This window comes from Pogoniulus pusillus, chromosome 2, assembly GCF_015220805.1.
Source record: "Pogoniulus pusillus isolate bPogPus1 chromosome 2, bPogPus1.pri, whole genome shotgun sequence".
Lineage (NCBI taxonomy): Eukaryota > Metazoa > Chordata > Aves > Piciformes > Lybiidae > Pogoniulus > Pogoniulus pusillus.
In genome coordinates, this window is record NC_087265.1 from 5991904 (window position 1) to 6019668 (window position 27765).

General features: G+C 51.7%; 1 protein-coding gene across 5 annotated transcripts in view; it reads right to left on the bottom strand.

Moving 5' to 3' along the window:
* The window catches only part of CACNB4 (calcium voltage-gated channel auxiliary subunit beta 4), a 125785-nt gene that overhangs the window by 35397 nt on the left and 62623 nt on the right, over nucleotides 1-27765 (bottom strand). For all 5 annotated transcript variants that reach the window (XR_010304970.1, XR_010304971.1, XM_064154960.1 and 2 more), the window contains 6 exons: nucleotides 15569-15688; nucleotides 15130-15252; nucleotides 9975-10105; nucleotides 4266-4342; nucleotides 3275-3294; nucleotides 3084-3164 (listed from right to left, as the gene is read on the bottom strand). Coding sequence is in view for 3 of the 5 variants with exons in the window: in XM_064154960.1 (XP_064011030.1) it covers nucleotides 3084-3164; nucleotides 3275-3294; nucleotides 4266-4342; nucleotides 9975-10105; nucleotides 15130-15252; nucleotides 15569-15688 (552 nt within the window). In the remaining 2 variants the exon portion in view is untranslated. The remainder of the gene's footprint in view (nucleotides 1-3083; nucleotides 3165-3274; nucleotides 3295-4265; nucleotides 4343-9974; nucleotides 10106-15129; nucleotides 15253-15568; nucleotides 15689-27765) is intronic.

The following is a 27765-nucleotide window of genomic DNA, read 5'->3' on the forward strand; positions in this document are numbered from 1 at the left end:
AATGCCCTGCTAGAAGCTGGTGCTTGTTCAGCAGGTCTTAAATGCTCATTTGACTCTACAGCAGGCCTGAAAAATGGGTGTCTTGTTCATCTGTGCCTGTTATCACACCAACTTCCACCCCCAAACTAATTAAGAAGGGTAATTAAAGGTTTCTTAACATATCTGTTTCAATAAACTAATGAGAGAATGTTTGGGGTTGGAAGGGACCTGCAGAGATCACAGAATTCAACTCCTCCTTCAAAGCAGGACCAAATAAAGCTTAAATAAAGGCAGGAGAAGCAGTTTCAGATGCTGGAGAACAAAGCTGAACATGCTGCAAGAGCCCAGCTACTTCAGAGAATCATTAAGGTTGGAAAAGACCTCTAAGATCACAGAATCAAGCAGGTTGGAAGAGACCTCCAAGCTCAGCCAGTCCAACCTAGCACCCAGCCCTGGCCAACCAACCAGACCATGGCACTAAGTGCCCCAGCCAGGCTTGGCTTCAACACCTCCAGGCACAGCAACTCCACCACCTCCCTGGGCAGCCCATTCCAATGCCAATCACTCTCTCTGACAACAACTTCCTAACAACATCCAGCCTAGACCTCCCCTGGCACAACTTGAGGCTGTGTCCCCTTCTTCTGTTGCTGCTTGCCTGGCAGAAGAGCCCAACCCCACCTGGCTACAGCCTCCCTTCAGGTAGCTGCAGACAGCAATGAGTTCTGCCCTGAGCCTCCTCTGCTGCAGGCTGCACACCCCCAGCTCCCTCAGCCTCTCCTCACAGGGCTCTGCTCCAGGCCCCTCCCCAGCTTTGTTGCCCTTCTCTGGACACCTTCCAGCACCTCAACATCTCTCTTGAATGGAGGAGCCCAGAACTGGACACAGCACTCAAGGTGTGGCCAGACCAGTGCTGAGTACAGGGGCAGAATAATCTCCCTTGTCCTGCTGGCCACACTGCTCCTGAGCCAGCCCAGGATGCCACTGGCTCTGCTGCTCACCTGGGCACACTGCTGCCTCATCTTCAGCTACTCTCTACCAGCACCTCAGGTTCCTTTCTGCCTGGCTGCTCCCCAGCTTCTCTGTCCCCAGCCTGTAGTGCTGCTTGGGGTTGTAGTGGCCAAAGTGCAGAAAGATCAACTCCAACCACCCACCCAGCACCACCATGGCCATTAAACCATACCCCACAGTGCCATGTCCACAAGTTTTATGAACACCTCCAGAGATGGTGACTCCAACACCTCCCTGGGCAGCCTGTTCCAGTGCCTGAACACTCTTGGTAAGGAAGAAATCCTTCCTAAGACTTAACCTAAGCCTCGCCTGGTGCAGCTTGAGTTTATTTGAATCATAGAATTACCCTGGTTGGAAAAGACCTCCAAGATCATCGAATCAAACCATCAACTCAAGACCACCATGGCTATCAATCCATTTGCCAACACTGAGCTTCTTGGCAAGATGTCAAGCTTTTAGAACTGAAAACAGGAGAACACTGGGGAAGCTTCTGCTAAAATCCTGCCAATTGGCTCTAAGTGTGTGCTAGTCTGGCTACAATTTTACACCTGAATGTGACTGCTCCAACTTTTGCTTGTAGCAGACAAATTCTCTTTGTCTTGACTTGCACCTCACTACCTTCCACAGCAACACCACTCTCACCAGGCTTCAGAACATGTCAGAAGCATTGGGACCCTTCCTTGATTTGATCAAGAGTTACTGTACTGCAGAGAGGGGATGTGCTCCATGTCTAAAGCAGCCAAACTGCCACAAAGATGAGCCAGACGCTGGCATAGGTTGCCCAGGGAGGTTGTAGATGCTCCCTCCCTGGAGGTGTTTGAGGCCAAGTTGGATGAAGCCTTGAGCACTACAAAAGCTTCCAGTGACAGGATGAGGGACAATGGCTTGGGAATGGAAGAGAGGAGATTCAGACTGGAGATTAGGATGAAATTCTTTGCAGTGAGGGTGGTGAGGCATTGGAACAGGTTGCCCAGGGATACTGTGGATGGTCCCTCCCTGGAGGCATTCAAGGCCAGGTTGGACAAGTGACCTGATCTAGTGGGGGGGGTGTCTCTGCCCATGGCAGGGGGTTGGAACTGAAGGGAAGGTCCTATCCAACCCAAACCATTCCACCAGTCTGTATCACCTACCCTTCAACAGCTACTGTTGCAAGGTGGAAAAAAGATCCTACCTGGTGCCTCACTCAAAGGGTGCAAAGTGCTCTTAGCTCTTACAGAACACTCTGGACAATGATTTAAGCTCAGATCACTTTAAATTATCATAAACCAGATGCACTGCTCCCCCCACACTGAATGGACAAAGATTATAGATATTTCTCCACCTGTGGTGAAGAAAATTCTTCCCCATGAGAGTGGTGAGGCATTAGAACAGGTTGCCCAGAGAAACTCTGAAGTCTCCAAGCCTGAAAGTGTTGCATGCATGAAAGTTTATTTGAATCATAGAATTATTCTGGTTGGAAAAGACCTCCAAGATCAACAAGTCCAACCATCAACCCAAGACCACCATAGTGTTCCAAGCCAGGCTGAATGGGGCCTTGAACAAGCTGATCATAGAATCATAGAATCAACCAGGTTGGAAGAGACCTCCAAGATCATCCAGTCCAACCTATCACCCAGCCCTATCCAGTCAACCAGACCATGGCACGAAGTGCCTCATCCAGGCTTTGCTTGAAGACCCCCAGGGACAGTGCCTCCACCACCTCCCTGGGCAGCCCATTCCAATGCCAATCACTCTCTCTGTGAAGAACTTCTTCCTAACATCCAGCCTATACCTACCCTGGCACAACTTGAGACTGTGTCCCCTTGTTCTATTGCTGGTTGCCTGGGAGAAGAGGCCACCCCCCACCTGGCTACAATGCCCCTTCAGGTAGTTGTAGACAGTAATAAGATCACCCCTGAGCCTCCTCTTCTCCAGGCTAAACACCCCCAGCTCCCTCAACCTCTCCTCATAGGACTTGTGCTCCAGGCCCCTCATCTAGTAGAAGAAGTCCTTGCCCACAGCAGGTGAGGTGGAACAAGGTGATCTTTGAGGTTCCTTCCAACCCAAAGCATTCTGTGGTAAGACAATACTGAAGCACAAATCCCTGGCATACTTACCTCATAGCCTTTCAGTGATGGCCCCACCAAGACAACAGGTCTCATGGATGGCACTACATCATAAGGGGGAATGTGTTCTGTCTAGAAGAAGAAAACAACCCTTCAGATCATTAATCAAAGATGATCCAGATGGAAATCCTAGGGATTATGTATTAGAAGCAAAAGGGAAATGAAACAAAACTACTACTTACCACTTTCTGCTTCTGCTTCGCTAAAAGACCAAACAAGAACTTAGTTAAAAACCAGACCACAACTTGCAACCCCCAAACCCCTTTCTCCAACCACTTTAGGTTTCTCTCAGTGGACCTTTCCTTTGCTCAGCCTGCTTGAAATTGCTCTTTCATTCCATCTGGGGGCAGCTGCTGCTCTTCCTGAGGTTCTTTCCCAATCCCTTAGCAACTCTCCCATGTCTACCACACATCTCCTCCTCTGCAGGCAAGCGATTCTCTGTCAGATGTCTTAATAAGTCACCACAGAGGGGGACTGCAGCCCAGAAAGCCAAGCAGAGCCTGGGCTGCAGCAGCAGAAGTGTGGGCAGCAGGTCAACGGAGGTGATTCTCTCCCTCTACTCTGCTCTGCTGAGACCCCACCTGGAGCAGTGCAGCCAGTTCTGGAGCCCCCATTACAATAGGGCTGTGGAGATGCTGCAGCATGTCCAGAGCAGGGCCACAAGGATGCTCAGAGGGCTGCAGCAGCTCTGCTGTGAGCACAGACTGAAAGAGTTGGGGCTGTGCAGGCTGGAGAAGAGGAGGCTCCCAGATGACCTTCTTGTGGCCTTCCAGGGTCTGAAGAGAGCCTAAAAAAAGCTGGGGAAGGACTTCTCAGGCTCTCAGGGAGTGACAGGACTGGGGGGAATGGAGCAAAGCTGGAGATGGGTGGGTCCAGGCTGGACATAAGGAGGAAGTTGTTGAGCATGAGAGTGGTGAGAGGCTGGAATGGGTTGCCCAGGGAGGTGGTTGAGGCTCCATGGCTGGAGGTGTTTCAGGCCAGGCTGGCTGAGGCTGTGGGCAGCCTGCTCTAGGGTAGGGTGTCCCTGGGCATGGCAGGGGGTTTGGAACTGGCTGCTCCTTGTGGTCCCTCCCAACCCTGGCTGATTCTATGAATGCTGCAATCTTGACCTGCAAGTTGTAAATGAGAGGATGAGAACTAGCAAGAGCTTGCTGAAAGAAATTGCTGCCTTACCTGTGGAAGTAGGTGTGGCTCGGAAGGTGCCAGAAACCATTTCTCCTAGACTTGAAGAAGAATTGCCACTTGATTTCCTGTGGAATCAGAAAGAGCTCCATTAACACTGAGCTCACTTACAGACTTGGGAAGTTCTAGGCAGCAGCTTGGAGAAATTTCCCTGTGAGAAATGGTTTGGAACTGGAGCAGGGTAGGCTTAGGTTGGACATTAAAAGGTAGTTCTTCAAAAGGAGAGTGGTGGAACACCACTCTTTCTCTGTCTCCTTCTCTGGAGACTTTCAAGACCCATCTGGATGTGTTCCTGTGCAACCTGCTCTAGATTCTATGCTCCTGTTCTGCCAGGAGGTTTGGACTCCATCTACAGAGGTCCCTCCCATCCCCTGATATCTGTGATCCTGTGAACACTGGAACAAGTTGCCCAGGGCTGTGGTTGAGGTCTCATACCTGAAAACACTCAAGACTCACTCCATGTGGCCCTGGGCAGCCTGATTTAGTTGGAGGTGCCCCTGCTGACTGCAGGGGCATTGAACAAGATGACCTTTGAGGGTCCCTTCCAACTTGATGCAATCTGTGAATCTGTGTTCAAGAAATGAGTGGCCATGGCACTCTGGGACATGGTTTAATGGCCATGGTGGTCTCAGGTCTCAGGTTGGATCTCAGAGGGCTTTTCCAAGCCAAACAATTGTGTGATTCTAAATGAGACATTCAAGGAGACTCCTCACCCACATTTATGCTGCCAGGAAGCTGCTTCTGAAGTGAAGAGAAACTTCTGGGAAACCAAAGTGTCTGCCACTGGATAGCTCTCCAGGTCTGCAAGAGCTACCTACAGGCTATGAGAGGAGGGCAGGTTCCACTACAGGCTGAGCAAAGCTCTCCTGTGATCTCTCCCTCTGCTCTAGCAAGACCACATTCGTGTCCAGTTCTGGGCTCCCCAGTTCAAGACCCACAGGACAGACTAGAGAGTGCCCAAAGGAAGCTACCAGCATGAAACATCTGTCTGATGAGGAAAAGCTGAGACCTGGGGCTGGTTAGTCTGGAGAAGAGCAGCCTGAGAGGAGATCTTTGTTATTAGTAGGGGGTGGGTTTCAAGGAGAAGGGACCAGGCTCTTTTCAGTGTTCTGTGATAGAACAAGGGGCAACAGGCACAGGAAGGTCCACCTCAACAGGAAGAGAAACTTTACTGTGAGGGTACTGGAGCCCTGGAGCAGGCTGACCAGAGAGGTTGTGGAGTCTCCTTCTCTAGAGACTTTCAAGACCTGTCTGAATGCATTCCTGTGTGACCTGCTTTAGGTGATCCTGCTTTAGCAGGGGGGTTGGACTCAGTGATTGTCAGAGGTCACTTTCAGCCCCTACCCTTCTATGATTCTATGATCAGGCTGTGAGCTGGGAAATGCAGCAGCTCTACTCACAGACATCAGCCCAGTTCTGCAGGACACCTCCACCCAGCACTCCTCTGTTTCACTGGGTCTCTAACAGCAGATGGGACACATCTCTTGGGAGGTTTGGGCTCTTCACTGATGGTTTAAATACCTTCTGCTGCGTAGCAACAGTAGTGTAAGGAGATCCTTTTCCCATTCACTCTACCTCCCTGCTTCCAGCCAGGCACTTCTGGATGTCCCATCCCTGGAAGCATTCAGAACCAGACTGGATGGAGTAATCTGGTTTATGGCAGGCCCATAGCAGAGGGGTGGAACCAGATGATCTCTAAGGTGCCTTCCACCCCAACCCATTTGATGAGTCCTCTCCCTGTGTGATGCACCAGCAGAAGTGCTTGTGCAGCAAACCCACAGCAGACTGCAACAGGAAACTGGTTTGGGGAGGGGGAAGGTGTGAGGTGACTCAGCTCTAACTCAGCTCATTGCACAAGCAGCTGAGAGGAGCAGAGCTGAGGGCAGGAAGGACTGATGAAGCAAGCTGATTAGTGCAGGTGACACAGTCCCATGGTACAATGCTTGTCTTCAGCACCATATTTAGGACTTCTCATCCCTCAGTCTGACCAGCCTGAGGACACTATTCCTAGTCACTATTCTGTACCTGCTTTCTTGCCATACATTCACCAGAGCAGGGTCTGCTCCTCTTGGACCCTCTGTGAGCATCTACTCTAGACAGACTCTAGAAACCCTCCTTAGCAGATGACTTTTTACTGCCTTACTGCAGCTGAACTCTTCCTCATCACACAGAGCCTTAACATCACAGCTGGCTCCAGCTCTTGGAGGCATCTGGCATCCTGGCCTGCATCAGGAACAGTGTAGCCAGTAGGACAAGGGAGGTTATTCTTCCCCTGTACTCAGCATTGGTCAGGCCACACCTTGAGTACTGTGTCCAGTTCTGGGCCTCTCAATTCAAGAGAGATGTTGAGGTACTGGAAGGTGTCCAGAGAAGGGCAACAAAGCTGGTGAGGGGCCTGGAGCATAAACCCTATGAGGAGAGGCTGAAGGAGCTGGGGGTGTGCAGCCTGCAGAAGAGGAGGCTCAAGGGTGATCTTATTACTGTCTACAACTACCTGAAGGGAGGCTGTAGCCAGGTGGGGTTGGTCTCTTCTGCCAGGCAAGCAGCAACAGAACAAGGGGACACAGCCTCAAGTTGTGACAGGGGAGGTCTAGGCTGGATGTTGTTAGGAAGTTGTTGTCAGAGAGAGTGATTGGCATTGGAATGGGCTGCCCAGGGAGGTGGTGGAGTTGCTGTGGCTGAAGATGTTGAAGCCAAGCCTGGCTGAGGCACTTAGTGCCATGGTCTGGTTGGTTGGCTAGGGCTGGGTGCTAGGTTGGACTGGGTGCTAGGTTGGACTGGATGAGCTTGGAGGTCTCTTCCAGCCTGCTTGATTCTATGATTCTATGATCTGAAGGTACAGACCTAAAACTGCTGATCAGAAAGGAACTATTTTATCAGTGTTCACTATTTTCCATTTCACCACAGCAGGAGTGATGGTGCAGACTACCTGAGCACTCACCAGACATCCTTCACAATACTTCTCTTGGCTCTTACTACTTGATTCCTGATATTCTCCATCAGGAGGTTAGACCAAATCTGTGCAAGACCTGCTGATTCAGTGGAGCTGTGCCCAGCCACACAAGCAGATGAGAATCACAGAACTGTTTGGGTAGCAAAAGGCCTCTAAGCTCATTGAGCCCAAGCACTGAGCTAACACCACCATGGCCATTAAGCCACATCCCCAAGTACCATATCCACACGTTTCTTGAACACCTCCAGAGATGGGGACTCCACCACTGCCCTGGGCAGTCTGTTCCAATGCCTGACCACTCTTGCAGCAAAGAAATTCTTCCTCATTTCATACTTAAACCTCCCCTGCCACAATTTCAGGCCATTTCCTCTCATTCTATCGCTTGATATTAGGGAGAAGAAACCAACCTACACTGGCTCCAACCTCCTTTCAGGGAGCTGTAGAGAACAGTGAGGTCTCTCTTCAGCCTCCTCTTCTCCAGGCTAAACATTCACAATTCCCTCAGCTGCTCCTCACCAGCCACGTTCACCAGACCCTTCCCCAGCTTTGTTGCCATTCTCTGGCCCCTCTCCAGCCCCTCAATGTCCTTCTCAAAGACAGAACTGAACTGAACCCAGGACTCAAGGTGCCCAATACCTGGCGACGACCACTGCCCTGCTCCTGCTGGCCACACCATCACTGATCCAGGCCAGGATGGTGGTGGCCTTCCTGGCCCCACTGCTGATTCATCTTAGCTGGCTGTCAACCAGCACCCCCAGGTCCACTGGGCAGCTTCCAGCCACTCTGCCCCCAAGCTGGGAGTGTTCATGTGTTTGCTGTGACTCAAATGCAGGACCCTGCCCTCAGCTTTGTTGAACCTCATCCCATTGGCCTCAGTCCATGGATCCAGCCTCACCAGATCATGGAATCACAGAATCATAGAATCAACCAGGTTGGAAGAGACCTCCAAGATCTTCCAGTCCAACCTAGCACCCAGCCCTATCCAGTCAACCAGACCATGGCACTAAGTGCCTCATCCAGGCTTTGCTTGAAGACCTCCAGGGACAGTGCCTCCACCACCTCCCTGGGCAGCCCATTCCAATGGGAAATCACTCTCTCTGTGAAGAACTATCCTTCTGCAGAGCCTTCCTACCCTCCAGCAGATCAACACTGCCTCCCATTTTGGTGTGATTAGCAAACTTACTGAGGGAGCCTGGATCCTCTGATAAAGATGCTAATGAGAACTGGCCCCAGAGCTGAGCCCTGAGGAATTCCTCTAAGCTGCTGTATCTCAAACATACCCAAAAGAGCACCCTAAATCTTCTGCTACTGCCCATCTCTCTGCACTAGATAATCTTCTTGTTGGACCAATGGCTTCCTCTGAAGCTACTTCAAATCTTGCCAAAGCAACCTGGAAAAAAAGCAGAGCTAATCCTGTTCAATCACTCTAAAAACATTTCCCCAGATGCTTTCTACTCCAAATGATTCCTGATCTTGATGAAGTCTCTTAGTGTGCCAATTCCCTGACAGTATACACAGCCCAAATCATGCTCTTCTTAGGGCTATATATTAGGCCCAGAATCAATTGGCTCCCCTATCTTTACACTGCAGTACAAAAGGTTTGTTCTGCTCCTTATCTGGGTGGAGAATTTGTTTCCAACGAGTTGGAATAACATATTAGGAGTAATGGAATTGAAGAGAGAAAGGGAAAAGTATTTTGGGTATTGAGCCAACAGGAGAGTGACTTTGGTGTCTGAACTGATGAGAAATCAGTTTCACTTCCCAGACCTGTTCATATTCCTTCAAGGACTTGCCATCTCTAGCTCTGGCAGTGTGCAGACACAGAAGGGTCAAGCTGGAAGATGAAGAATGAAGGAAGTTGAGCATCAAAGCTCATCTCTGTAAAGTATGAAAAGTCTGGGTTTGGCCAAAGTGGAAAGAAAGAGAACAAGAAAGAAAACCTCACAACCTTAGCAACAATCAGTCCCCAGTGAGGGCACTGCAGCATCTCTGTGAGGAGGAGAGGCTGAGGAACCTGGGGCTGCTTAGTCAGGAGAAGAGCAGCCTCAGAGGTGCTCTGAGGCTTCACAAATTGCACTGGATTGGAAGGGACTCTCAAAGCTCATCTTGATCAAGAGCTAAAAGGAGAGGGGCAAGAGGATGGAGACAGATACTTGTCTGTGGTGCCCAGTGACAAGACAAGGGGCAATGAGCACAAAGTGGAACACAGGAGGCTCTACCTGAAGATGAGGAGAAAGTTGTTTGGTGTGAGGCCTGGAGCAGGCTGCCCAGAGAGGTTGTGGAGTCTCCTTCTCTGCAGAGCTTCCAAGCCCAGCTGGGCATTGTGCTGCTGGGCAAGCTGCTGTGGGTGCCCTGCTTTAGAAGGGGGGTTGGAGTGGATGATCTCCAGAGGTCCCTTCTAATTCCCACCATGGCATAATAGTTAGGAATATGTCTGGCAACCTTTGAGCACCAAGGTGACTTAACCTCATGAAGACATAAAACTCTCCAGCCTTTCAGACCTTCCTGCCATCACCACCCTTGCTGTCTCAATGATGTTTCCTAAAGTCGGCACAGGTCCTCTTCTGGTTCCTCGCCATCACCACCTAACTCATCTCCTCTCTGCAAACACAACTTTTCACTCAGAAGCATAGATGAAGCACTCCTCCAACTTCACTGCAGGAAAAGAGAATCCCAACGACCTTTGAAACGCTTGCCTAGAGCCAGAGCTAGTTCCACACTCCTCGGGAAGGTGGCAGCACTCTTACCCTCCATGGAAACGTCCTCTCTTCTGCTCCTGCTGGATGCGGATGTTCTCCAGTCGCAGTGGGCTTGGAATGAAGCCAATCTCGCAGCCCTCCTTCACCAGCCTTCCTATCCACCAGTCATTGTTATATTTCTGGAACACAGAAAGGTTACTGGCTTCAGCTCAGAGCTCTCCACGCCCAAAGCACTCTTATTTCACCACCCACAATCCTCCACTCCGCCTTGGCCAACGAAACCAACTAGCGGTGTTCCCCAGGGGTCAGGACTGTGTCCAGCCTCATCCCACAGCCTCATCAATGACCTGGATGAGGAGACACAGTGTCCCCTTGGCCAGTTTGCTGAGGGTACCAAACTGGCAGCAGTGGCTGGTACACCAGAAGCCTGTGCACCCGTTCTGTGTCACAAGTTACCCATGGCACAGCAATGTGCCCTTGGGGCCAAGGCCAATAGGACCCTGGGCTGTATTAGGCAGAGTGTGTCCAGCAGATCAAGGGAGGTTCTCCTGCCCCTCTACTCTGCCCTGCTGAGACCTCCTCTGGCCCTGCTCCAATAGGTCCTTGTCTGTGCTGTGCTGAGCACTCCAGAGCTGGGCCCAGCCCTGCAGGTGAGGTCTCAGCAGAGCACAGCAGAGGGGCAGAATCCCCTCCCTGCCCCTGCTGCCCACACTGCTGGGGATCAGCCCAGGACACATCTCTCAGAGCTGGCTCCTGTCCAGCTTTGCACCCCGCCCTGCACCCTCAAGTCCTTCTCCTCAGGGCTGCTGTCCAGCCCTTCAACCCCAGCCTGAATTGATCCCAGGGGTACCCCAAACTACACATAGAACCTTGCACACGGCCTTGTTGAACCTCATGAGGTTGTCACAGGATCACATCTCAAGCTTTGCCAGGTCGGTTTGTTTTTAATGCACAGCTTCAGCACAGGAATCTTCCCTCTATTAGCAGGTCCTGAGCCTCTGAGCAACACCTCTAGATGTGAGATCAGACTGAGTGTTTTGCTGAGAACATCTGACCAATCCAAATGTCAGGATGCAGCAAGGAACACAGGGCTATTGCCACGAGGACATCACCTCCCATATGTTGTTCTTTGCATTCAGCATGTGGGAGGACTGCAGCTCTTTCCTCCTGGTTGCCATGCCCATCATTTCTTCTGCTTTGTCAGCTGCCACCTCATCTTTGAAACAAGCACATAATGTATGGTCTTGTAGCAGAGGGATGAGACATCCAGGACACATTCTCAATATAGCAGCTCATGGCTCAGTGCTGATGCTTCATCCTGGCAGCAGGGTGACCTCCTTAGCTAGGTCAGCATTGCTCTAAAACCCAGAACCATGCTCTAAGCCCCAGAACCATGTTTGCCCCAGGCCAAGCAAGGTGCCAGAACACTGAAAAACAAATTCTGCACAGCCTTCTTCCCTGCAGCCAGACTGCAGCATGAGGAACTCCTCCTGAAATCCAACCAGCGACAGCCACAGCTTCAGGCAAGCTGAAGGCTTCAGCATTAACAAAGAGATGTTGCTCAGAGCATCATCCAGTCTGGCCTAAAAGAATGCTGGGTGGGAAGCATCCACAACCTCCAGAGTCTCACCACCCTCATACTGAAGAACTTCTTCCTAAGGTCAGGCTCAGCGAGACTCTGAGCAACCTGATCGAGTGGAGGATGTCCTTGCTGACTGCAGGGGCATTGGACTAGGTGACCTTTGGAGGTCCCTTCCAAACCAGTCTATGAAGTTATGATAGTGAACCCTCAGCAGGTCAGGCAGATGGCTTAGACTTCAGTGGCAGTGAGATCCTGATCATCTAGGTCTTGGAATAAAGCTCATGGAATTCCAAGACATGGGCAACAAGCACCCCAGGAGCCAGCAATCTGCCCCTGTGGGCAAGAAGGCCAAGAAGGTCTCCTAGGGTGGCCAGCAGGTCAAGGGAGGTTCTCCTTCCCCTCTACTCCACCCTAGGGAGGAGACATCTGGAGTTTTGGGTTCATTACTGGGCTCTGCAGGTCAAGAGAGAGTCCAGTGGAGGCTCTGAGGCAGCTGAGGGGCCTGGAGCATCTCTGTGAGGAGGAAGGGCTAAGAGGCCTGGGACTGTTGAGCCTGGAGAAGAGCAGCCCAAGAGGGGACGTGACCAATGCTCAGCAAGAGCTAAAGGACCTGTGGGGGGCAAGAGGATGACTGTGGGTTGTGGACAAGTTGTGCCAACCCAGTGACAGGACAAGGGGCAATGGGCACAAACTGTAAGCCAGATAGTTCCACCTGAAGATAAGGAGAAAGTTGTTTGTTGTGAGGGTGCTGGAGCCCTGGAGCAGGCTGCCCAGAGAGGTTGTGGAGTATGGAGACTTTCAAGACTCATCTGGGCATATCGCTGTGTGACCTGCCCTAGGTGATCCTGCTCTGGCAAGGGTGTTGGACTCAATCTCTGCAGGTCCCTTCCAACCCCTACCATTCTATGACTGTGCAATCTCGGTGCTGTAATGGATGCAGTGGTCTGAGCCAGCAGGACAAGAGAGGTTCTTCTGCCCCTGGACTCAGCACTGCTCAGGCCACACCTTGAGTGCTGTGTCCAGTTCTAGGCTCCTCAATTCAAGAGAGATGTTGAGGTGCTGGAAGGTGTCCAGAGAAGCGCAGCAAGGCTGGTGAGGGGCCTGGAGCAGAGCCCTGTGAGGAGAGGCTGAGGGAGCTGGGGGTGTGCAGCCTGCAGCAGAGGAGGCTCAGGGCAGAGCTCATTGCTGTCTACAGCTACCTGAAGGGAGGCTGTAGCCAGGTGGGGTTGGTCTCTTCTGCCAGGCAAGCAGCAACAGAAGAAGTGGACAGAGTCTCAAGTTGTGCCAGGGGAGGTCTAGGCTGGATGTTGTTAGGAAGTTGTTGGCAGAGAGAGTGATTGGCATTGGAATGGGCTGCCCAGGGAGGTGGTGGAGTCGCTGTGCCTGGAGGTGTTGAAGCCAAGCCTGGCTGGGGCACTTAGTGCCATGGTCTGGTTGATTGGCCAGGGCTGGGTGCTAGGTTGGGCTGGCTGAGCTTGGAGGTCTCTTCCAACCTGCCTGATTCTGTGATTCTATGAATTCAGCTCTGAGTGCCAGCAAAGGAACTTTCCCTGATGGGAAGCAGGTTCAGGAAGCAGAGAGAGCTCAGGTGTGGTGCTAGACAGAGAAGACCTTCCAGGGAATGAAGAGGAGGGCCAATCAAGTCTGCATGCAGAGATAGGCAGATTGAGGGCCCCACTTTCTCAGCAGGGTTTAAGCACCCTTCTCCATTTACATTACACAGAGACAGACAAAAGGAATAACCCAAAACCCCCACTCAACGCTCCACGTTTGCAGCAGACTGAGATAAACGGATGAAGGCAATCAGCTGCCTCTGCTGCCTTGTCCCTCTGAGGAGAAAAGAACTGAAAGCAAACACCCCCCTACCCTGCTCTACCACCCATCTCTAGAGGTGCAGAAGCAGGTGTTCCCCTGCTGAATGTGCTCAGCTGAAGGAGAGCTGCTCTGAAAGCGATGACAGACACATGTTCAAAGCAAGAGACAAACGAGGACTCAGTGCCTGAAAATAAACCCAGAATGCAGGGATGGGAAAAAAAACAACCCCAAAGTGCTGTTGCAAGCTGCATGCTGATGTACCAATCCACACCCCAACAGGGGGTTATGCAAATCTGGAGGGCTCATTTCAGCTAAAGAGCTGCAGAAAAAGTGCTCACCAGGCAATAAAAGGTGTTTGGCTTCAGCACAGCCCTGCAGCAGAGCTCATTTCTTCCCATGCCTTTCTCCCTTGTTTTTCTATCTCTTCTCTCCAATATTTTCTTTCCCTTTCTTATATGGAAAGCAGCTCTGCAGAGAAGGGACTGGGAGTGCTGGTGGATAAGAAGTTGCCTGTGAGCCAGCAATGGGCCTTGTGACCAAGAAAACAAATGGGTTCCTAGAGTGCATTTAGAAGAGTGTGGGCAGCAGGTCAAGGGAAACTCCCTTCTCTGCCATAGTCAGGCCACAGCTAGACGATTTTGTCCAGTTCTGGGCTCCTCAGCTCAAGAGAGACAAGAAACTACTGGAGAGAGTCCAGTGGAGGATGCAAAGACGCTGAGGGGCCTGGAGCATCTCTGTGAAGAGGAAAGGCTGAGAGCCCTGGGGCTGTGGAGCCTGCAGAAGAGCAGCCCCAGAGGGGATCTGAGCAATGCTCAGCAGGAGATAAAGGAGCTGTGGGGGGCAGGAGGCTGGGGCCAGACTCTTGTCAGTGGTGCCCAGCAACAGGACAAGGGGCATTGAGCACAAACTGGAAGCCAGGAGGTTCAATCTAAAGGGGAGGAGAGATTTGTCTGGTGTGAGGGTGCTGGAGCCCTGGAGCAGGCTGCCCAGAGAGGTTGTGGAGTCTCCCTCTCTGGAGAGCTTCCAATCACCCCCAGCCATTGTGCTGCTGGGCAAGGTGCTGTGGGTGCCCTGGTTTAGCAGAGGAGTGAGACTGGATGACCTCCAGAGGTCCCAGCTCCTAACACGTGGGACTCTGTGTTATTCTGTCTTTCTTACAAACACATCTGGTGTTCTGAAGAGCCAGTGTAACCTGGTGCTACTCCCCTTTCTGACCAACAATACCCCTTCATGTTATGCTACCTCTGATGCATCACAAAGGTGATGGAAACAATCTAGATCTACCGAAGAGTGTCTGAGCAACCTGCTCTAGTTGCAGATGTCCCTGCTCACTGCAGGGGGGTTGGGCTAGATGACCTTTGAAGGTCTCTTCCCACCCAAACCACTGTACGGTTAAAACAGAGTCATCTGTTACTTCCTTCCTGTGACATGAGAATTCAACAAGTCAGTAACACCAACCAGCAAAATCACCACCCCAGACCACCAGAAAAAAGCAGAAGCAGCACCTCTGGGTGCTGGAGCTCTGAAAAGTACCTCCACACTGTAAGGCCTTGAGCAACCTGGTCTAGCAGAAGGTGTCTCTGCCCATGGCAGGGGGTTTGGAGCTAGATGATCTTGAAGGTTTCTTCCAACCCAAACCATTCTATGATCATGACCATTCAGAGGTATGTGCTGTGCTCTCCTGCCTCCACTCAGCTCTTGGCTTTATTAAATCTGATGTGGCTGAGCCCTGATTGCTCAAATCCTAATCCTTGACATATAAAAAGACTGCTGTTCACATCCCTTTTTACCACTTGCTGGTTTTACCTCTTTAATGTGTAGGAAGTCCTTGGCATCAAAAGAGATGGCAGTGCTTGGGACAGGAACATCTTCATCCAGGGCTCCACAGTAACTCACATTTGTCTTGACAGCAAATGCTACTGGTTTGGACTAGAAAGAGAAACACACATCACAACCAGTGGAAACTTTTCTGAGCTGTCCCAACTCAGAGAAACTCAGCAGAGGACATTTGCCCAAGACATCACAATTTAGACCTAACTGTTCCACACGAAGCAGCAGAGTTCCCCTCTTTTACACTCCAACATTGCCCCTACGTTGCCCCAAGCATCTCCTCTGCTTGACTCAACTGCCAAACTGTTTCAGAAAGCAGCAACAGCATCCTGAACCCCACAGTGGGAATTTTAACAGCAGGGAAACAGCTAAATGGCAGAGCACTTGGTTATGATGAAAGCTGAAAAGCACAGACCTTTGCCCTCTCGAGCTGTATAGCTGCTTGCTGCTCTCTCTCTTGGCGGATTGCTTCCCTGTCTTCTTCCAAAGAGACATCAGAGTCTGAGGGTCTGCTTGTGTATGAATCTGCTGAGCCCTGCAATGAAATTCAGCTCACTTAGAAAAACAGCTGGAGGCAAACAGAAGCCACTTCCCCAGCCAGATTCAGAAAGGGCTTTGCAAACTCCTCTTGCTTCGGCGCTTCAAGTGGGGTTTATGGACCGTGGCTGGCACAAAAACAACCTGGCTTTGTCCAACAGGGGCAGGAAGGCAAAGCCAAAAACACCTACAAAAATCTCTCTTCACTTTCAGCCCATTCCACAGAATCACAGAATCGTTTTGGGCACACTTCAGCCCCTCAATGACCTTCTTGGAACGAGGAGCCCAAAACTAGACACAGTATTCAAAGTGTGGCCTCACCAGTGCCCGGCACACAGTGACAATCACTTCCTTTGTCCTGCTGACCACATCATTGCTGATCCAAGCCAGGAAGCTGGTGGCCTTCCTGGCCACCTGGGCACACTCAGTTGCCACCAATCAGCACCCCCAGGTCCTTTTCTGCCCAGCAGTTTGCAGCCACTCTGCCCCAAGCCTGGAGCATTCACGAGGTTGTAGTGACCCAAGTCAGAACCCAGCATTTGGCCTTGCCGAACCTCATCCCATTGGCCTTAGCCTATTGATTCAGCCTGGCCAAAGCCTTCTGCAGAGCCTCCCTCCCCTCCAGCAGATCAACGCTGCCACCTGATAGTGCCATCTGCAGACTCACTGAGGGTGCACTTAATTCCCTTTCCAAATCATTGATAAAGACATTTAAGAGAACTGTCCCCAGCACCGAGCCCTGGGGAGCATCACTGGTGACCAGCCACCAACTGGACTTGACTCCATTCCCCACCACTCTGGGCCTGGCCATCAGCCAGCTCCTCACCCAGAAAAGCCTCCACCCACCCAAGCCATGAGTAGATCATCTCAGCATGTTCTTCCTGACAAAGCAGCTCAGCTGTGGGCACCATCCAGAAACCTTTGTAAGGCTGAAATCCTGCCCAAGTCACAGTTGTCAAGGGTAGGTCACACCAACCATAATTAAGGTGTTACAAAGCTGGGCTGGGATCACCCCTCCCTGTCAATCCAGCAGCACTGTGTCAGTCCCTCCCTCCCAACACCTGTGCCACTCAGAGACACTTTTCTTCTGTTCTTCTAGAGGAGGAGAAAGGGGCAAAAAGCTACTTTATTAAAAGCCACTCAAAGAGGGCAACACAAAAGCTCCACAGTGCTATGAAAGGCAACAAGCAGCAGCAGAGTACAGCAGCCTCTAAGGGAGGAAAGAAGGATTGCTTTGTCAGGGGACAAAATGCTGAGGACATCTGAAGTGTACAGTGGCTGGAGCTTGAGGTCTCCTTCTCTGGAGCCTTTCAAGGCCTGTCTGGATGTGTTCCTCTGTGATCTGTTTTAGATTGCATTGTCCTGATCTGGCAGGGGGGTTGGACTCAATGATCTCCTTGGGTCCCTTCCAACCCCCCACATCCTGTGTGTATGAGGAACAATTTCTTCCCAGGAAGGGTTCTCAGGCACTGGACCAGGCTGCCCAGGGAGGTGCTGGAGTTGCCATGGCTGGAGATATTTCAGATGTGTGGATGTGGTGCTGAGGGATGTGGTTTAGTGGTGGTAGCTCAGCAGCAGTGCTGGGATTGCCTGCCCTAGGTGAGCAATTGGTGGTCTCAAAGGTCTCTTCCAGCCACAACTGTTCTGGGGTTCTGTGATTCTTCTACATTCAACAACAACAGCAAAGGAGCTGGAATAGGCTGGATGTGAGGAGGAAGTGATCCTTGTCTCTTCCAACCTGGTTGATTCTATGTTAAGAGCCTACTGGGATAGATGCAGCCCCAGGACTGTGACTCACATGGTGCTGAGCTGCAGCACCACACTGCAAGTGGGAATGGTTCTGCTAAGAGCAGCCAGCTAGGACAGAGACAGCAGCCCAAGGTTATGGAAACTGGTGTTTGGTAACAGTGAGGTGCCCATGTTGGGTCACCCTTAGTGGGCACACAATGGAACCCAGAGGTTCCATCTGAAGATGCAATTTCTTTGTTGTGAGGGTGCTGGAGCCCTGGGGCAGGCTGCCCAGAGAGATTGTGGAGTTTCCTCTGGAGAGATTCCAACCCCCTCAGCCATTGTGACCCTGGGCAAGCTGCTGTGGGTGACTGTGCCTGAGCAGAGAGGTTGGACAGGATGATCTCCAGAGGTCCCTTACAGCCCCCACCATGCTGGGATTCCATCACTCACTTCACAATCTCCACTGAGGATTCTGTACTCTGTTTTCTGAAACAGATCAAGCAAGATAAATGTTCACTCTTCTTGGTTCCACCACTGCATCACACTTAGAACAATACAGAATCCCAGGGAACTCTTCCTCCCCAGGTGCAGGACTCTACACTTGCCTTTGGTGAGCTTCATGAGGTTCCCCTTCACCCTGGACAAGACAGAAGCCTGTCCAGGTCATGCTGCATGGCAGTGCAGCTTCACAGGATGTCAGCCACTCCTCCCAGCTTGGCATCCTCAGCAAACTGGCTCAAAGTCCACCCTGTCCCTTCATTCAGGTTACTGATAAAGATGATGAACAAGACTGGACTCAGTCCTGACCCCTGGGCAACACCACCAGCTACAGGCCTGCAACTCACCCCTGCAGTGCTGATCCTAAGGCAGAAGAGCAGCAGCAAACACCACCCTCTGGCTGTCACAGTTTCAGAAGTGAGGTGGAGGGGGAATAAGTGAGCTTGGAAACAATTTGCTTTTCCAGCTGCCATAAATACCCAGCTCTGAAGTGCTCCCTGCCGAGCTGGAGCCCAGCACACTCTGCCACACAGCCTGTGCAATTAGAGCACCACTCCATTAGGAGCTCCAAGCAGCCAGATGACACACAGCCTCTTCTGGAAAGATTTAGGGGCTGCAGTGTCCATCACAACCCCGAAGGCACTGCTGAAAACATCTGCTGCAAGCAACAGCTTCTGCCTTCTCCATTAAGCAAGACAACAACAGGGCAGCAGTGTTTGGGCATGGGCATCCTCCTCCTCCTGCAGCAGCAGCTCCAGGTGCAGTGAGCAGAGTTCCTGTCACAGGGTGAGCAGGCCTGGAGCACCCAGGGCAGGCATGGTGCTCAGCAAGGCAGAGGTGCTGCTGAGGAGCAAAGCCCTGAAAGCCCTGAGCCAGCAAACAGCCCTTGTGGGCAAGAATGTCAATGGTGTCCTGAGCTGTGTGAAGAACAGTGTGGTCAGCAGGTCAAGAGAGGTGTCCTCACCATTTATTCTGCCCTAGGCTAGTGGCAGGAGGCTGGAGCCAGGCTCTGCTGGGTGATGCCCAGTGACAGCACAAGGGGCAATGAGTGGAAGCTGAGGCATAGGAAGTTTCATTTAAACATAAGGAGGAATTTTCCCCCTGTGAGGGTGGCAGAAGCCTGGCACAGGCTGCCCAGAGGGGTTGTGGAGTCTCCCTCTCTGGAGATACTCAAAACCAGCCTGGATGTGTTCCTGTGCTTTGGTACAGATGCTGCTGCTCTGGCAGGGGAGTTGGACTGGCTGAGCTTTGGAGGTCCCTTCCAGCCCCTGCCATTCTGTGCTTCTGTGAATTCCAAACCCTGCAGCCATCATCTCCTTTCTCAAGCTGCTTTCCAGTTCTGCACAGATTGTGTTTTCACAGCTATGAAATTTGGTTTGAAGCAAAGCAGTGGTAACAGACACATTTGCTGCCAACACTGGGCAGCTCCTTCCTGCCATGCTGGAATGAGCACACACAAAGTACCAATGTTTGCTTGATGTGCATCACAGGTGAACCTTCACCACCCCTGACATGGGAAAATGGTCTACAGCTTCCAGTACCAGTGAGGCACTGCAGAGTCACAGAATGGTCTGGGTTGAAAGGAACCTTCAAGATCACCTCATTCCAATCCCCCTGCCATGGGCAGGAACATCTCCCACTAGCCCAGGTTGCTCAAGGCTTCATCCAGCCTGGTCTTGAACACCTTCAAGGAGGGAGCATCCACAACCTCCCTGGGCAACCTGTTCCAGAGTCTCACCACCCTCACTGGAAAGAATTTCTTCTTAATCTCCAGTCTCCATCTCCTCTCTTCCAGCTCAAAGCCACTGCCCCTCATCTTGTCAAAAGTCCCTTCCCCATCTCTCTTGTGAACCATGCTTCAGGTGCTGGAAGGCCATTCAAAGGCCTCCCTGGAGCCTTGTCCAGGATGAACAGCTCCAACTCCCTCAGTCTGTCCCACAGGGGAGGCTCTCCAGCCCTCTGATGATCTTCATGGACATTTCTGGATCTGCTCCAACAGTATCACAGTACCATCAGGGTTGGAAGAGACCTCACAGATCATCAAGTCCAACCCTTTACCACAGAGCTCAAGGCCAGACCATGGCACCAAGTGCCACGTCCAATCCTGCCTTGAACAGCTCCAGGGACAGCGACTCCACCACCTCCCCAGGCAGCCCATTCCAGTGTCCAATGACTCTCTCAGGGAAGAACTTTCTCCTCACCTCCAGCCTAAATCTCCCCTGGTGCAGCCTGAGGCTGTGTCCTCTCGTTCTGGTGCTGGCCACCTGAGAGAAGAGAGCAACCTCCTCCTGGCCACAACCTCCCCTCAGGTAGTTGTAGACAGCAATAAGGTCACCCCTGAGCCTCCTCTTCTCCAGGCTAACCAATCCCAGCTCCCTCAGCCTCTCCTCGTAGGGCTGTGCTCAAGGCCTCTCCCCAGCCTCGTCGCCCTTCTCTGGACACACTCAAGCATCTCAATGTCCCTCCTAAACTGGGGGGCCCAGAACTGGACACAGCACCCAAGGTGTGGTCTACGCAGTGCAGAGTACAGGGGCAGAATGACCTCCCTGCTCCTGCTGACCACACCATTCCTGATGCAGGCCAGGATGCCACTGGCTCTCTTGGCCACCTGGGCACACTGCTGGCTCATGTTCAGGTGGGTATCAATCAGCACCCCCAGATCCCTCTCTGTCTGGCTGCTCTCCAGCCACTCCAACCCCAGCCTGTATCTCTGCATGGGGTTGCTGTGGCCAAAGTGCAGCACCCTGCACTTGGAGCTATTGAACCCCATCCCATTGGCCTCTGCCCATCTGTCCAGGCGGTCAAGGTCCCGCTGCAGAGCCCTTCTGCCCTCCAACCCAGTCACATCTGCCCCCAGCTTGGTGTCATCTGCAAACTTGCTGATGACTGACTCCATGCCCTCAACCAGATCATCTATGAAGATGTTAAAGAGGATGGGGCCCAGCACTGATCCCTGAGGGACACCACTAGTGACAGCTGCCAGCTGGATGTGGCACCATTCACCACCACTCTCTGGGTCCAGCCCTCCAGCCAGTTCCTAACCCAGCACAGAGTGTTGCCATCCAATCCATGGGCTGACAGCTGAGCCAGCAGTTTGCTGTGGGGGACAGTGTCAAAGGCCTTGCTGAAGTCCAGATAGAGCACATCCACAGGCCTCCCCACATCCACCAAGCAGTCACCTGATCATAGAAGGAGATCAAGTTGGAGAGGCAGGATCTGCCCTTCCTAAACCCATGCTGGCTGGACCTGAGCTCTTTGCCGTCCCTCACACACAAACACAGACTCCCAGAATGGTGGGGAGCAGAAGTGACAGCAAGGACAGTCTAAACCTTCCCTGGAGCAATCTTAGGCCACTTCCTCTCATTCTCTCACCTGACACTAGGCAGAAGCCACTGACGCCCATCTCACAGCAACCTCCTCTCAGGCAGGTGTAGACTGCAGCGAGGTCTCAGTTCAGACCTCCCCACAGCAAGCAGCAGCCAAAGCACTCCCTCTGCAGTCTGCAAGCAAATTGAGAGCTGAGGGTCACTGCCAAGTGGTTGGTTAGCTACAGGCTCAGATTGTTTTGCACCAAGAATGTGTCTGAAGCACAGAATATGAACAATAAACAAACTTTTCCATAGAATCACAGAATCAGCCAGGTTGGAAGAGACCTCCAAGCTCAGCCAGCCCAACCTAGCACCCAGCCCTAGCCAGTCAACCAGACCATGGCACTAAGTGCCTCATCCAGGCTTGGCTTCAACACCTCCAGGGACAGCAACTCCACCACCTCCCTGGGCAGCCCATTCCAATGCCAATCACTCTCTCTGCCAACAACTTCCTCCTCACATCCAGCCTATTCCAACTCCTTTGCTGTAGTTGTTCAATGTAGATGAATCACAGAACCCCAGAACAGTTGTGGCTGGAAGAGACCTTTGAGACCACCAATTGCTCACCTAGGGCAGGCAATCCCAGCACTGCTGCTGAGCTACCACCACTAAACCACATCCCTCAGCACCACATCCACACATCTGAAATATCTCCAGCCATGGCAACTCCAGCACCTCCCTGGGCAGCCTGGTCCAGTGCCTGAGAACCCTTCCTGGGAAAAAATGTTCCTCATACACACAGGATCACACACAGGATGTCAAGGGTTAGAAGGGACCCCCTGCCAGAGCAGGACCACACAGTCTACCTCAGCTCACACAGGAACACATCCAGACAGGCCTTGAAAGGCTCCAGAGAAGGAGACTGCACAACCTCTCTGGAAAGCCTGTGCCAGTGCTCTGGGACCCTTCCAGGAAAGAAGTTCCCCCTTGTGTTGAGCTGGAACCTCCTGTGCTGCAGCTTCCACCCATTGCTCCTTGTCCTATTCCAGAGAGCAAGGGAGCAGAGCCTGTCCCCTCCTTCCTGACCCCCAGCCCTCAGATATTGATAAATATTGATTCAATCCCCTCTCAGTCTTCTCTTCTCCAGACTACACAGCCCCAGGTCCCTCAGCCTCTCCTCATCAGGCAGTGCTCCAATTCCCTCATCATCCTCATAGCCCTCAGCTGGACTCTCTCCCACTGCTCCCTGTCCCTCTTAAACTGAGGAGCCCAAAACTGATCCCAGTAACCCAACCTGAACCTCCCCTGGCACAACTTGAGGCTATTTCCTCTTGCACTGTCACCTTGTTCCATGTGAGAGGACACCAAGCTGAGTAGGGATGCTCTCAGCTGTGTTTCATTGTGGTTCTTAGTGCAATTGACTCAACAGCTGCACACCTTCAGTTGGAATTTTCCTTCCATCCCTGCAGCTGGTGCCTCTTTCTTTCATGTCAGGTATGCAGAAGCACCAGGAGAGCAAACAAAAAGCACTGCCTTTTGCAGTGCTAAGAGGCACCAAATTGAAGCAGCAGAGGTACAGAGGCTCTGCTTGATTTTTGCTAATGACTTTGGCTCTTCAAAGCATTGAGTGATCTTCTGCCTGCTGTGAGGAACTCACTGCTCTTGGCTTTTATGACACCTGGCAGCAATACACCAGCTAGTAAAATTACACCTCTTCTCTTACCTGAGCTCACCTGGAAACATTCACAGGCTCCTAGAATGGCTTGAGGACATTAAAGGACATCTAGTTCCAACCCCCTCCCTGCCATGGGCAGGGACACCTTTCACTAGACCAGGTTGCTCATCCGAGATGCTGCTTTGCCTCTGCCTCCAACATCACCTTAGGAAGTGTCAAGAATGTTCTCTTAGCCTTTAGAAACTAAAAAGAGACCAATATTGCCCCCAAGCTACACTTAACTCATGCTGCCAGCTACACAAGCATCTGTGTTTACCATATGTGGTCTACCACAATGTTTCCTCAGACACACAGCATGAAGTCCTCAGCCAAAAAGCCCTGAAAGGATGTGGTGGATCACTCAGGGACTCCCTAAGCCCCCAGTCTGCCCCATGCTGCCTCCTCTGTGTTGTTCTTGGAGGTCTCCTTTGCTGCACAAGCAGTGTCCTGGAGTGGAAAGACATTAAGGACATAGGAGAAGCAGGTCCTTGTGACACTGTGTCCCATGACCAGAATGGGCACACTCTTTGCTAGGTCAAAAACTGGCTGATGGCTGGGCACAAGTAATAATGGTGGGGGATGGAGTTAAGCCCAGTGAGTGGCTGGTTACCAGTGGTGTTCCCCAGGGCTGAGAGCTGGGGACAGTCCTCTTTAATGTATTTATCAATGACCTGGCTGAGGGGATTGAGGTATCCTCACTAAATCTGCAGGTTATACTAAATCAGGTAGCAGTGTTGACGTGCTGGAGGGTAGGAAGGCTCTGCAGAGCGACCTGGCCAGGCTGGATGCCTGGGCTGAGGTTTAACAAGGCCAAGTACTGATCCTAATCTTAGGTCACAACATCCCTATGAATACTTCATGCTTGGGGCAGAGTGGCTGGAAACTGCCAAAGGGAAAAGGACCTGAGGGGATGAAGATGAGGCAGAGTGTGGCCAGGTGGCCAAGAAGGCCACCAGCACTCTGGCTTGGGTGAGCAAGAGTGTGACCAGCAGGAGCAGGGCAGTTGACTGAGTCCCTGTACTGGGCACTGCTGAAGCCACATCTTGAATTCTGAGTCTAGTTTGGGGCTACTCACTCCAAGAGGAACACTGAGGTGCTAGAATGTTCCCAAAGAAGAGCAACAAAGCTGGTGAAGGGTCTGGAGAACAGGGAGCAGCTGAGGGAACTGGAGTTGTTCACCCTGGAGAAAAGGAGGCTGAGGGGAGACCTTCTGACTCTCTACAACTCCCTGAACAGAGGCTGAAGCCAGCCTGGGCTTAGTCTCCCAAAGAACAAGCAATAGGATGAGACAAAACAGCCTCATGTTGCACCAGGGAAGGTTTAGGTTGGACACGAGGAGCAATTTCTTCACTGAGAGGATTGTCAAGGTCTGGATCAGGACAAACTAAGTTTGCCAACAGCCCAGTAACAATGCTGCTACAGGAATAGTGTCTGGGGACCATCACCACTGGTTTATTTGCCTCTACAGGACTTCTGCAAGTATTTGGAGCTTTACAAGAAGCCCACAGGGGAGCAACAGCAAAATGCAGTAGTTCCTGCTCTAAAAATACCCCAACTTAGCCTGTTCTGCCTCAATAAAGTAGCACAAAGTAGCTCCAAGAAACATGTGGACATGGCATTTTGAGACATGGTTTAGTGGCCACAGTGGTCTTAGGCTGAAGGTTGGACTTGATGATCTCAGAGGTCTCTTGCAACCAAACCAACTCTGTGATCCTATCAACTTCTGCTCAAGAACTCAGTACCTAGGCACAAGGGCTGCAACAGCAACCCAACACAGTGGCCACAAAGAGGACTGGAGGGTGGTCAGACAGATGTATGCCATGAAAGCCATGGGGTGAGACTTGTGCCATCCGTGGGTGGTCCTGAGGCAGCACAGCTGTCATTGCCAAGCAGCCAGGTTAAAAACACAGCACCAGGCATGGGGAGCATTCAAGCACAGCATTTCCCACCAACCTGCCTGGGTACTGAGCCAGCTTGAAGCTCTCCCAAATATCCACATGCAAAAGTACAGCAATGTCTGACGTTGAGGAGCCAGTTGTCACCTTTCACAGGTGGCTCCCAAGCAGATCCATCTCTTTACCTGGCCTTCAGCAATGTCTTGCAGTTCACCAAAGATCACCAATTTCAGAGAATCACTGAATTGTTTGGGTTGGGAGGGACCTCTAAAACCACCCAGTCCAATCATCAACCCAACACCACCACGGCCATTAAACCCTGTCCCAAAGGGCCATGGCCACAGGTTTCCTGAACACCTCCAGGGATGGCAACTCCACCAGCTCCCTGGGCAGCCTGTGCCAATACTCTTGCAGCCTCCTTCTCTGGAGAGGTTCCAAACTGTGGGTGACCCTGATTTAGCAGGGGGTTTGGACTAGATGGTCTCCAGCAGTCCCTTCCATCTCACTCCATGCTGAGAGGCTGTAAGAACTTCCCAAGTGCTGGAAATGTAAGGCAAGCAGTGGAATTTTCCTTGAGACCTCTCTGTTTGAGAAGCTCCTAACCACCTGCCTGTCTTCACTCCATGCATTTCCCAACCCAAACAGCTACATCCAGGCTTTCCAAGCATTTTCATGACTGCTGTGTCCCCGTTTCCTTCTGGCATGGTGTCACCACTTCCCACACCAGCAAGTTTGATCCAGCCAAAATAAACCTGAATGTTTCTTCCTTCTGCTTGGAACAGCAATGGTTTAGAACACGCTGAATCATCTCACACTTGGACCTGGAGCTGATTTGGTAAAGCCAGACACCCACCAAAGGTGCTCAAGAAGATGCTCAAGAAGATGAGTGGTTAGTAACTAAACCTGAACCTCCCCTGGTACAGCTTGAGGCTATTTCCTCTTGCCCTGTCACCTTGTTCCATGTGAGAGGACACCCAGCTGAGCAGGGATGCTCTCAGTTGTGTTTCATTGTGGTTCTTAGTGCAATTGACTCAACAGCTGCACACCTTCAGTTGGAATTTTCCTTCCATCCCTGTAGCTGGTGCCTCTTTCTTTCATGTCAGGTATTCAGAAGCACCAGGAGAGCAAACAAAAAGCACTGCCTTTTGCAGTGCTAAGAGGTACCAAACTGAAGCACTGCCTTTTGCAGTGCTAAGAGGCACCAAACTGAAGCAGCAGAGGTACAGACACAACCAAGCCTTGCAGGTCTGTAGGGTATCAGATTTTCCATCTGCTTAGCTCATAAAAGTCAAATTCCAGATCACAGAATCACAGAGTGGTTTGGATAGGAAGGGATCTTGAAGATCACCTAGTTCCATCCCCCCTGCCACGGGCAGGGACAGCTTCCACCAGCCCAGGTTGCAGGAGACAGCAGATGCTTTGGAATCCTTCACCAAAGGAAGCTGGTGGGCAGCCAAACTCCATTTATTACTCAGATGACTGCAGCTCTCCGCTGTGACAAGTTATATTTAGGTGGCAATGACTTCCTCTGAAGTCATCCCATCCACTTTGCTCCTGCCCACCTCTCACGGGTTCTGCAAAGGGTCTCAGCAGGGCTCAGAAGCCCGAAGCAGGCTTGCACCTTCCATGTAGTTATAGGGCCATGACTTTGCTGGAGGCGTGCAGGCTGTACGGTGACTGGGAAGGAGTCGTGACAGGCACTATGGTGGGGCTGAGATCAATCTCATGCTCTAAAATCAAGCCAAGCAGCTCAGAGGGTTTGGGCTGTGCTTCAGGATGTTGTGTGGAACAGAGGGTGGGATGAGCTTGGTCCTTCCACAGCCTTCCAAACTCAGAGGCTGAGAAACACCTTTGTAGAATCAGAGAACTGTTTGTGTTGGAAGAGACTTCCAACCATCAACCCAACACCACCATGGCCATTAAACCATGGCCCCAAGTGCCATGGCCACACATTTCTTGAACACCTCCAGGGATGGGGTCTCCACCACTGCCCTGGGAAGCCTGAGTCAGGCCCTGACAACCCTCAAGGGGAAGAAATTGTTCCCCATGTCCAAACTAAACCTCCCCTGGTGCAATGTCAGACCATTTCCTCTTATCCTATCACCTGATACAAAGGAGAAGAGTGTAATCCCCACCTCACACTAACCTCCTTGCAGGGAGCTGTAGACAGCAATGAGGTCTCCCTCAGCCTCCTCTTCTCGAGACTAAACACCCCCAGTTCCCTCAGCTGCTCCTCTCCAGCCCTCTTCTCCAGTTTCCTTGCCCTTCTTTGAACACACTCCAGCCCCTCAATGTCCTTCTTGGAGTGCGAAGCCCAAAACTGAACCCAGTACTTGCCCAGTACAGAGGCACAATCCCTTCCTTGCTCCTGTTGGCCACACTGCTGCCGCTCCAGACCAAGATGCTGGTGGCCTTTTTGGCCACCTGAGCACACCTCTGGCTGGTGTTCAGATGACCATCAACCAGCACCCCCCAGGGAACCACCTTTCAGCTGCTGCAACTTTCTGTTCTTTTTCCTGCAGCAAGGACCAAATTCTGGACTCACACAAGTGCTGAACTCGCAGTAGAGGATCAGCTGCTGCTAGAAAGCTGTGAGGAGGAGAAAGCCCTCATTTTCTACAGCCTCTGCACACTGCAAATAGCACCTCCATTCCCCCAGACCTTGCAATCTCCAAGCTGGACGTGCTGAGAGCAAAATACAAGAGAAAGGGCCTCTTGCTGTCACCCACTGAGGTAATATTTGAGTGACACTTCACAGAACTTAATTGCTGTAATCAATCTGGGACTCCGAGGCCTTTCCAGCACTTCAGGGTTGTTACAGGCTGTACTTTGCTGCCCATTTCCCAGCAATAGGGCTGGAAATTCAGCATGCCCAGTTACAGCAACTCTGACTTCTCCTTGCAGCTCTGAGAGCACTGCTGGGTAGTGA